This window comes from Eurytemora carolleeae, unplaced genomic scaffold, assembly GCF_000591075.1.
Source record: "Eurytemora carolleeae unplaced genomic scaffold, Eaff_2.0 scaffold519, whole genome shotgun sequence".
NCBI lineage: Eukaryota > Metazoa > Arthropoda > Copepoda > Calanoida > Temoridae > Eurytemora > Eurytemora carolleeae.
The window spans coordinates 130,433-142,081 of NW_019396424.1; the positions used below are offsets into that span (position 1 = coordinate 130,433).

The following is an 11,649-nucleotide window of genomic DNA, read 5'->3' on the forward strand; positions in this document are numbered from 1 at the left end:
CCCCCCCTCCCTACCCCTTGTCAAAAATGTACCCCCTCCCCTCATCCTTCGATCCTTGAAGGGATCAAGATCCTGCTGCGTCAAGTTGGATTCGTCACTCCGCGTCTGACATTTCACTGTACCCATTTTAGTGTACGCAAATTGTGTAAATAAACTTGGAACAATTGCGTATTAGTTAAATAATCTTCTAAACGAGCACATTTAAAGACAAGCGTAGAAGCATCTATGTGCAATATAACCATATATATATATACAGACAGGAACCAAAAAGCGAGAAGAATGAAAATACAGAAAACTGATGGACCAAAAATGCCAAAGTGCAACAATAGCAAATACTGCAGTAAGAGCCAGAAACTCTGGAATAGGAAGACGACATTAAAGTAAAGCCAACCGTTTTACTATTGATTTCTGTGTCTCTTTTTCATTAAACTATTCAAAATCAAAAAAAATTGAGAGTTCATACTCGGATCTTCCTTTTCCAGAGGTTTCTGTTTATCACTGTATTTTTTGGTCGTAAGCCGAACGAAGACCTGAACACCAACAAAACCCTAATCAGAAAAAAATATATTAAGATAAGCTAAAAAGATTGTTTAAAATTACCGACACTTTAAATGATTTGATTATCTTTTTCAGTAGCTTATCTTACGGCTCTTAAATATATGTAATACGATGGGAATCAACTTTTTTGTCCCACTACTAACAAGGTGTAAAAAGTAAGGACCAAGATAAGTAGATACATAAAACCTTACACTTCACTAATACCACCCAAACACTGGTATAAAACCTGATATCAAATCTCCTTTAATTGGACTCAAAACATAGAGCACTATCAGAGCAACAAAACAACACGCAGAAAGGAACTGACTTTCCTCAAACTCTAATTTTCAATTATCAATTAAAGAGACTGTTTATAATATAGTTACAACGGATGGAGATGTGCATCGTTTTTGTGAATGAATGAAATTTTTGATACCGAACGAATTTTTTCGTGAACGATGATGTTGTTAAGAAAAAAACGAACAAATTGACGAACCATCGTTCAGAGAAATGAAAAAAAAACTATCGTGTTTGGGAAACGAACGATTTTATTTAACAACCGATTTTGCTGAATGAACGATTTTACAGAACAATCTTTCAATGGGAAAACTAACGAAAAAGATGGAAAATGAACGATAATTTAGAGGACTAACAAAATTATTTGTTTTTGAAAGATTAAAAAAAAACCGAACGAAATGGTCCGTTCACGAACGATGAACGAACGCTATGAAAAAGCCGAACCTGTTCATCTCTAAAAAAGTTAAATCATACCGGATACAAAGTAGATCACTTTAAACCTTGTCAATTTCTGAGCCTACATATCGATTAACGATGATAGTAATAGTATTAAAGATCCTTGCGTGGGTCCGTCCAAGTGTACGATTTTTGAATGAAGTTGACGAACTTATATCTTTTCAGGTTATCTCTCCTGGTTCTCAGATATATATGTTCAGATTTCCAGTGATCCTTCAATCAACGATGGTAATACCAAATTCACACTTATGCCTTTGAAAGCTGTGTCTAATCATCGATAAATCAAATGTCGATGTTAAACAGTTTAATAAAAATATTTTTTTTCAATTGTAGGTAGCGCATTTCTATTGCAAAAAATGTATAAATGATCATAACTTATCACCTTCAAATCTAGAAAGCGACAATATCTACAACATTATTGATCAGGTAAGTGTTACGATGGTGCCGTTTGGAATCGGACATTGTTATCTTTGCATGGAGGGTCACTTGAAATTACGCTTACAGTCCCTTCTTAGGGAAACATGTGTGTAAATGGAGACAATCCCTTCAAACCTTATAATGAATTAAAGTAAAGGTTTTACGAGGATTATAAATTTACAATTAAACCTTGTTTACTCAAATTATTTGCAAAACACTTAAACCTTAAAATTCAATATGTAATTATAGAGTTTTCGAAAACCGTTAAAAAAATAAACATGTTTTGCAATATTTTGTCTTATGGGCATTGCAAAAAAAACTATGATTTTAATTTATAGACAGAATTGAAGCTTGGGTTCATGCTGATAATTTCAAGTTTTTGTGTGTCAAGAGGATAAAAGGTTTAAACGGCGGCCTAAAACCATGAAAAATGTATTTTTAAATAGATGCAGTTAAACCATTATACGGTCCAACTCGTTTTTCCAAAGACAAGTCTAATTGCAAGCAAAGACGCCCATAATTTTGGTAGAAAATATTAGGGAATTGTTGATATAGAAACATGAACACTCACCACAAATTCAAATTGTCTAATCCTTATATCTTTGTAACTTGCATGTGATCTCTGAATATTCCACATTTGCATAGATTAAATACATTTTTAATTACATTTTAATTTTTAAATTGTCTATCCACTTATAGCACTTCCAACACCGATTGTGCCCATCTATATATAAATTTAGTCTGTTTGTTTGTTTGTATCCAATAAACGTCAAAACGGCTGAACCGATTGGTACCAAATTTTTTGTGGGACCTCATGTGACCCCACGGAAGGTTTATGGATGATTCAAATTTTAAAAACTGGCCTCCATCAAAATTTTGAAAATCCACAAGAAGATATCTCAAAATCCGCGAACTTTTTTTGTTATTGTTTTAAAATACATAGAAAGAGAAAATAATTTCACATTTAAAATAGAAGATAGTCGCGAAGCGCCCTGAAAGCTTAATTCCATTTAAAGGTGTTAACGGCCCTGGTTGAGTTTAAATATGATTAATATTCTCATTATTTTATCTTGTTTATCAAATCTGATCTCTGCATACCGAGTACTGTTTTTACCAAGGCTTATATGCTTATCAGAATATGTTTCGTTTAACCGCTGTCTACTAATGTATAAAAATATGTCGGGGGGAGATTTTAATCCGAGAAACGATTTAAACTTTAAACACCTCATAAAAAGAACTTGCTGAATTTAAATCTGAAATAATATTTTCTTTCTGGGGGGGAGGGGTAATTTTGTATTTAAAGTTGTCTTTAATTTTTGTGGCATTTAATATTTCCCATTAATTTACCAATGAAAAGAAAATAAGATAAGATATCAATTCTATCAATACAAGAATATATCGATAGAAAAAAAGTTTACATATCTTAAAACGTACAAATATAATTTTTAATGTTTTTTCGTGGATACCTTCTTTTTACTATTCAATGCAATATTTGAATTATATTTTATATTTTCCCTAATTTAATTCAATGATACGGTAAAAGTTGTATCCTCGTTGTGCATTCTTAACTGCAGGAAAGGTTACAGCAGAGATTTTAAACATTTACAGTTTTAACGGCAAACAAATCCATGCACCTTTTTTTGACAATTTATTAGTCTTTTAAAATAGTTTCGCAAAATAAAATGTGTATTTTTTTAACTAATAAAAGTTTAAGCACCGGTTACTTAGTTCTCTGCAAACATTCATAATCTCTGATTCAAGTATTGAATATCCGAGTTTTTTGTAAATACTAATAAAATCGGAGAATGTTCATTAATTGCTGATATCTCAATAAAAACTCACACTCTCTGAGCTAAAGTAAGGATAACTAAGATCTCTGTACATATTTATACTCTCTGAGTTGAAGTATTGATTACTGAGTTCTCTGTATATATCTATACTTTCTGAGTTGAAGTATAAATTACCGAGTTCACTGTATATATCTATACTTTCTGAGTTGAAGTATTTATTACTGAGTTCTCTGTATATAATTAATCTATACTCTCTGAGTTGAAGTATTGATTACTGAGTTCTCTGTATATATCTATACTCTCTGAGCTAAAATATTGATTACAAATTGATCTATGCTTCCATATTTTAAACTCAAGATGCATATCTAAATAAAGAATGCAAGTGTACACAAGACTAAGCCCAAAAAAATTCCAATTCTACAGTTTAATGTTATACAAGTTTACAGTAACCACTGCGCAGACTGAGCTCAAAATTTAAATTGAAATTTATATAGGTTTTGAAATAAGAGAATCGAAAAAAAGGGAGAATATGAAGAAACTAAATAACATAATATTTCATAACAAAAATATTGATATCTACAAAACTGCCTAAACCCATTCGTGAAATTGGTTTTCATAACGATACCCTGTCTTAAGTTTTGGTCTCTGGGCCAAACTATTTAATTCTGAACATCAATCCGGAAAATCAAGAATCAATAATCAAGACCGGGCCAAATTTGAAGCGTCAACGTACTATTTTTAAACCCTACACATTTAGTTCTACTTTTTTGATTCATAGATGAATCTTATTTCGAAATAAAAAAAAATAACCAGGAATTTAAAAATTCATAATATTATCTGTTTGATATATCTATATTGATATATATTCATATGTGTACCTGGCCGAGTTCTTGGAGTGATGCCCAGGATAAGATATGCTTTCTATGAGTTCGATGCAACCGCCGCTTATCTAAAATAGTGATTATTTGCGCAAATAAAACATAATCAATGATTTAGGTTTGCTAGATTTGTATTTGGAACAGAGTTAGGTCTCGTTATAGACTCATAATCAAGTTGGATTTGGAATTTGGTTAGGTATCATAAATAAGTTGAATAAGGAAAAGGGCTAGGTTTCAAAATATAATTGATTTGGAATAGGTCTAGGTTTCATAATATAGTTTGAATTGGAACTGGACTAGTTCTTTAAATTAAGTTGGATTTGGAACAGGGTTAGGTTTCATAATCAAATTGATTTTGGAATAGGGTTAGGTTTCAAATCAATTTGGATTTGGAACATGGTTAGGTTTCATATCAATTAGGATTTGGAACAGGGTTAGGTTTCATAATATAGTGGGATATGGAACAGGGTTAAGTTTCATATCAATTTGGATTTGGAACAGGGTTAGGTTTCATAATATAGTGGGATATGGAACAGGGTTAGGTTTCATATCAATTTGGATTTGGAACAGGGTTAGGTTTCATAATATAGCGGGATATGGAACAGGGTTAGGTTTCATATCAATTATGATTTGGAACAGGATTAGGTTTCATAATATATGGATATGGAACAGGGTTAGGTTTCATATCAATTTGGATTTGGAACAGGGTTAGGTTTCATAATATAGTGGGATATGGAACAGGATTAGGTTTCATATCAATTTGGATTTGGAACAGGATTAGGTTTCATAATCAAGAAAGTTTTGGAATAGGATTAAAATTCATAAATAAGACAGATTTGGAATAGGGTTAACATTCATAACCAAGATGGATATGGAATAGGATTAGATTTTATAATCAAGAAGGATTTGGAATAGGGCTAGGTTTCATAATCAAGAAGGATTTGGAATAGGGCTAGGTTTCATAATCAAGATGGATTTGGAATAAGATTTGATTTTATAATCAAGATGGATTTTGAATAGGATTTGATTTTATAATCAAGATGGATTTGGAATAGGGTTAGTTTCATAATTAAGTTGGATTTGGAATTGGATTAGGCTTCATAAATAAAAAGGATTTGGAATTGGGTTAGGTTTCATAAATAAGAAGTATTTGGAATTGGGTTAGGTGTCATAAAAAAGAAGGATTTGTAGGTTAGGTTTCATAAATTAGAAGGATTTGGAATAGGGTTAGGTTTCTAAATAAGAAGGATTTGGAATTGGGTTAGATTACATGAATAAGAAGGATTTGGAATTGGGTTAGGCTTCATAAATAAGAAGGATTTGGAATTTGATTAGGTTTCTAAATAAGAAGGATTTTGAATTGAGTTAGGGTTCTAAATAAGAAGGATTTGGAANTAGAAATATGAGGGGGGGGAGTGAAAAAGTAGATGGAGGCGGACAAGGAGATCTTTCTTGGCTAACTGGTATTTTTCAGGATTATAATATGGTTGTTGCATTAGTTGCATACAAACTTGCATTTGATACAAAGTCCTAACTTAATGCAGTATTGCATTTACATATAGCGAAAATGCAATTGTTAAAAGAAACTTTGATTAAAGCATTAAGCTGGGTTCCCTAGCTAGAGCTGATATATTGTGGTTTGGTTTACACAAATAATCATAACTTAAAGAATTTGATTCTCTATTTGTCAAGAAGTGGATGTTATCTAAACATTGTTTACTAAAAGTTTACTTGATTTAAATGTTTACTTGCAATAGATGGTTCTCCCTGTATAAATGTTTAGCTGCAATATATAGTTCTCCTTGTATAAATGTTTAGCTGCAATAGATGGTTCTCCCTGTATAAATGTTTAGCTGCAATAGATGGTTCTCCCTGTATAAATGTTTAGCTGCAATAGATGGTTCTCCCTGTATAAATGTATAGCTGCAATAGATGGTTCTCCCTGTATAAATGTTTAGCTGCAATAGATGGTTCTCCCTGTATAAATGTTTACCTGCAATATATGGTTCTCCCTGTATAAAATCTTTGGTTCTCCCTGTATAAATGTTTACCTGCAATATATAGTTCTCCTTGTATATAAAATGTTTAGCTGCAATAGATGGTTCTCCCTGTATATAAAATGTTTACCTGCAATAGATGGTTCTCCCTGTATATATAATGTTTACCTGCAACAGATGGTTCTCCCTGTATAAATGTTTACCTGCAATAGATGGTTCTCCCTGTATATAAAATATTTACCTGCAATAGATGGTTCTCCCTGTATATAAAATATTTACCTGCAATAGCTGGTTCTCCCTGTATATAAAATGTTTACCTGCAACAGATGGTTCTCCTTGTATAAATGTTTACCTGCAATATATGGTTCTCCTTGTATATAAAATGTTTAGCTGTAATATATGGTTCTCCCTGTATAAATGTTTACCTGCAATAGATGGTTCTCCTTGTATTAGGATAATTGCTTTACACTCAGGCAGCTTATGTTGTATCAACAAAACCTGAACAATAACAAGTCGTAATTTCGAATGACTCTACATTCATAATGTGTCATGTCCGATTTAAAACACTTTTCAAGCTAAAAATCAGCGATATCTTTCACAATATTGGTAACATAAAGGTTTAAATAGTATCCTTGTTAATCAAAAAAAATCAAAAATACACTTTTAAAAAGTGTAATGTCATCTCAATATTCCACAGTTTTACAGAACTTCTGACTGAAGCAATATTTATAAAAATATAGATTTTTTTTGCAAAATTTCAGCTTGAAACTTCTTAACTGGCAGAACGGATTTAATTCTGGTGAACTAATCCGAATTAGTCTCTCCTGTCTAGTTCACCCATAAAATTCAATTTCACAGCTATACTATAGAATTCCATCTCGATTATTCTGTAAGTAAGACTTCGCTTTCGTCCAGTAATATTATTTTAACCAACCTTTAACAAACGCGTCCTGTCCTAGTTAGTGCTGTAAATATGCCTAGTTTTTGCTCCAAGGCAGCTTACTGCCTTTATAACTGCCTAATTTATTCCTGACTTTACACTTTGATAATTGTTACAAAGTTGCTAAGTTACAAACTTAAAATTGCAGAGTTCATAAACTTTAACTTTCGCATATATAACTTAAACCATTACTACATATATAGTTTCAGGTTTGAAGGAATTAATATGCGTAAACTTTATGATTTAAAAACCCATTTAAGCCTACACACTTGAATATAATTTACTTGCTCTATAAAACAGTTCTTAAATCCATTAGGGTAATTTGACAAAACAAGTTTTGCAGAGAGGTTTTCAAACATGAAGGAAAAAAGGGATTGTTCACTTTAATAGTTTTCAAACATGAAGGAAGAAAGGGATTGTTTACTTTAATATACAGGGTCACCCACAAAGGAGAAGACTTTAGATACGGCTGTACAACAATTATCTTTTTTATTACGGTTTGGGTTAATTGCAACTGTAAACTTCTTCTTTTGGTTCTTTTTTAAACTAATTTATATATTATTCGTTGACTGTACTATATAAAGACATGAGACTAAATTCCACCATCAAATAGTCTCATGCATTGTGGATAACCCTGCATAGCATAAGAACATGTTAAATATTTTGAAATAATCTTTGAAAGCTATATTAAATCTCAACCTTTTTCAATTGGTGCTCTTGATCAACAACTATTATATCAGCTTTAGAGTCTAATGCTACTTTAGCAATTTCATCTGCAGTCAGACTAGTTTGAATTCCCACTGATATTCCTCTAAAAAACAAATTAAATTATTTTATTGGTAATGCGTTTTTGCAAAATTAGAGGCTTCTTACTTAACAAAAATGCTTACCCTGCCATGATGGCGGCCATGTTGCATATAATCCATTCTGGAGAATTGGCGCCAATTATTGCCACTGAGTGGTGGCGCTGCAAACCGGTTTCTATGAAAGCCCTTCCAACTACCTGGAATACAAATACAATTTTACAAATTTGTTGTATGTTCCTTTATATTGATTACTATTTTCACATTTAGTCAAATCCATTCTTTTACAATGTAAAAGTACATTTTAGTTATCACACTGTGTTCTTGTCGGGTTACATTTGTTGCATAAAGCATGCCTTTTCAACTATGCCTGACTGGACAATACAATGGGCTGCATATACAGCGTATAGTACGTGTTGTACGGTGTACCGGCACGGATCAATCGAAATGTATGGTATAATGTGTCAAACAGATTTAACATTTCAGTCCTTATCCTAGCCAGCTATGACTTTCCATAAGTGCAATTTGAACAATTACGCATAAATTGTTCGTATTTTCTCTTTTTATTCTAATGCAGGCAGTTGGGCTTTAATTGAAAAAAATACTCTGTAAATTTGAAGATGGTTGAATTATGGACAAAATAGCGATTCAATTAAAATTAAAGAAAATGAACCCATCTCCTCCTTGTACTATAACCTGTATCTCTTCGTACAGCTGATTGTAGTTCCATGTTTTCCAAGTTCCGGCTTCCGTTCCCCGGATCTTCAAAGCTATTACTTCCGGATACAGTTCCGCAAGATCCTGTGATATAAATATATAAATATAAATATTATATTTTATATATGATAAAGTTCTCCGCTAATATAAATATATATTTATCTTTATAATAATTCCCTTTGCTCATATTTAACAATTTGTATATCTATATATAAATTTGGCTTGTCTGTTTGTTTGTTTGTCTGTTTGTTTGTTTGTATCCAATAAACGTCAAACCGGCTGAACCGATCGGGCCCAAATTTTTTGTGGGACATCTAGGGAGCCCAGGGAAGGTTTATGAATCATCAAAATTTCAAATATTTGTCTCTATCAAAATTCGATCGTCATTAAATTTTTTAAAATTTTGAAAATCCGCGAAATTTTTTGTAAAAATCCGCAAATTATTTTTGTTTAGTTTTACGATGTACACAAAGAGAACATGTTTACAATTAATTTAGAAGATGGGCGCGAAGCGCCCTCTAAGGCTAGAAAGAAGGGCGCGAAGCGCCTTGAATTTCTAGTATGTATATATGTTAGCTATAGCTGTCCAAACAGCTGGACCGAATAGGCTGACATTTGTTGAGGAAAACCATGGGTACCCGAGGGGTAACATAGGCTAGAAAAATTAGATTTTTTTATTCAAACATCACGAAATTAATTTTTTCAAAGGTTCAAAACTCATGATTTAATACCAAGCGCGGGTAAACGGCGAGAGTAACCATGATTAATATGAATGATAATATAAACCAAGACAACGCCGGGCACTATAGTTAGTAATATAAACATAAACATCAAGTTAACTTTAAAAAGAAATCCAATCATTAATTTTGTAAATTCTTAAGACCAGAGATTCTCTGGGTAGTTTACTGGTTTATTTCAATGATAAACATGCGTGCTGGCTACTCAATCATCCTGCTGGGATACGTTTTACAGATCCATGCAAAAGATAGTCGTTGGTCTAATATAAGACATGAAATAATCGTCCAGAGAGAACAACTGTCCCTGAGATAAATTGTTTGTAATTAAAAAACTAAAAACAGTTTTTTTACCATAGAGAAAACACATTATTAGAGTTGAAACATTTGATTTTTGTTTTTCAAGACAAATCAAAATTCACTTCCTGTATATTTATGAGATTTAGAATTCAGACCAATTTGTTAATCCAGGGGTGGCTTTGGGGGCTCAGCCCCCCACAATGTATGCTTAGCCCCGAATTCTCAATTGAAAGAAAAAAATTCCCCCCCTGGATCAATTCCTGAGTACCCCACTGGGAGGAATCTTAATTAACTAACATCATGCGTAAAAGAAGCCTATGGTAACCTGTATAAGAGATGGTACAGAAATAGGTTCCTCAGCACCCAATCCAGTTTCTTCTTTACGTAACTTTACGCAAATATTGCGCCGTGAGGTGATGTATTCGGTGGCTGGTAAAACCTACAAAAAAAAATTTTGGAAGTTAGAAAAAGTAATTATGAAACATTTAGAAAAAAAAATATATAAACATATCGTTTTCTCAGATTCAAAAGTTTCTGTACTCTAAATCTTTTTTCATTTTAGAAAAATTGTTGAATGAATAGTTATATAAAATCAACCCCGTGTTTAAAATCATCAAATTTCCAAAAGCAATTACAAAATTTTTTTCTCATAACTATAAACTATTATTTTCATGAAAAAAAAATATTTTCTCCTTTTCATCAAAATTTGTTATTCTTATTTTTCATTTTTGTTGTTTTTGTCTCTGTAGAGCAAAAAATGGCATCGGATCATTAAACATTCCACGCTTGAATCTAATTAACACTGAAAATTTAATTCATTTGATTTATTCTATCTTGGTCATCTTAATATTCCACTAAATTTAATGACAGAACTCTTAAATCATACATAAGTTGGAAGGGGGAGGGTGTGCAGAAGGCTATCGTAATTCTTAATTATTGACACTTTTTTAAAATTAAAACAATTAAAATTTGTAATGAAAAAAACGTTTATACTTCTAAAAATTTTTATTGATTGATCACTCATTATAGCTCATTTTTATCTTTCATGATGAATGTGAAAAAGGTGTAAGGTCACCTTCGTCACAAAATATTATTTTTGGTCTTAAGTTTGCATCTTAAGTTTGTTAAGGATATGCAAATGGTTTTGATCTTAAATAAACTGATTACTTGTCTCAAACTATATAAATTTGATAACACCCATATCTTTGGAACAATATATTGTATACCTTAAATATTTCAAACTAAATATTCTATGTTTCGGCAAAGACAAATGGATAAATTTGTTTTGTCGTGTGCTCAGTTTAAAATTTGAATCATAACATGTAAATGAACTTTGTAATTATGATTTTTTTTCTGGGTTAGGATTTGCAAATAACCACTTATAATTTTTCGCAACCCTCCCTTTCCATTCAAACCGTTGTTACTTTTTCTAAAATAACAAAAAAAAAAATAAGGATTTGGGATTTTAAAAGGTGTCCTTCCCTCCCTTGCCACCCATCTTGTTCAGCTCTCTGAAATGCATCTAAAGAAAGTGATTAGCTGAAAGTTTTGCGTCATTTTGCCATCCAAGCTAAATGCACTCAGATGCTTACCATAAGGCCGCCAAACGTGTTTTCACAAATTGCATTTGCCTGATTTAAAAAATGGATCTATAAATAGAAAGAAATAATTTAGTTATTTAGAGGTCATCAAAATGATCTTTTCTATGAAAAAAATCTACACAACCCTCCTTTTTTTCCTGTATGATGCAACCCACCCCCCCCCTCCTCCCCAATTCTGCCAT

General features: G+C 31.9%; 1 protein-coding gene across 1 annotated transcript in view; it reads right to left on the minus strand.

Moving 5' to 3' along the window:
• Positions 1-11,649, minus strand: part of LOC111703018 (very long-chain-fatty-acid--CoA ligase bubblegum) — a 40,706-nt gene that overhangs the window by 10,627 nt on the left and 18,430 nt on the right. Inside the window, exons 4-9 of the mRNA XM_023474859.1 lie at positions 10,192-10,305; positions 8,812-8,916; positions 8,203-8,315; positions 8,012-8,123; positions 6,798-6,870; positions 4,376-4,446 (exon numbers count right to left, since the gene is read on the minus strand). Coding sequence (XP_023330627.1) covers positions 4,376-4,446; positions 6,798-6,870; positions 8,012-8,123; positions 8,203-8,315; positions 8,812-8,916; positions 10,192-10,305 — 588 coding nt within the window. The remainder of the gene's footprint in view (positions 1-4,375; positions 4,447-6,797; positions 6,871-8,011; positions 8,124-8,202; positions 8,316-8,811; positions 8,917-10,191; positions 10,306-11,649) is intronic.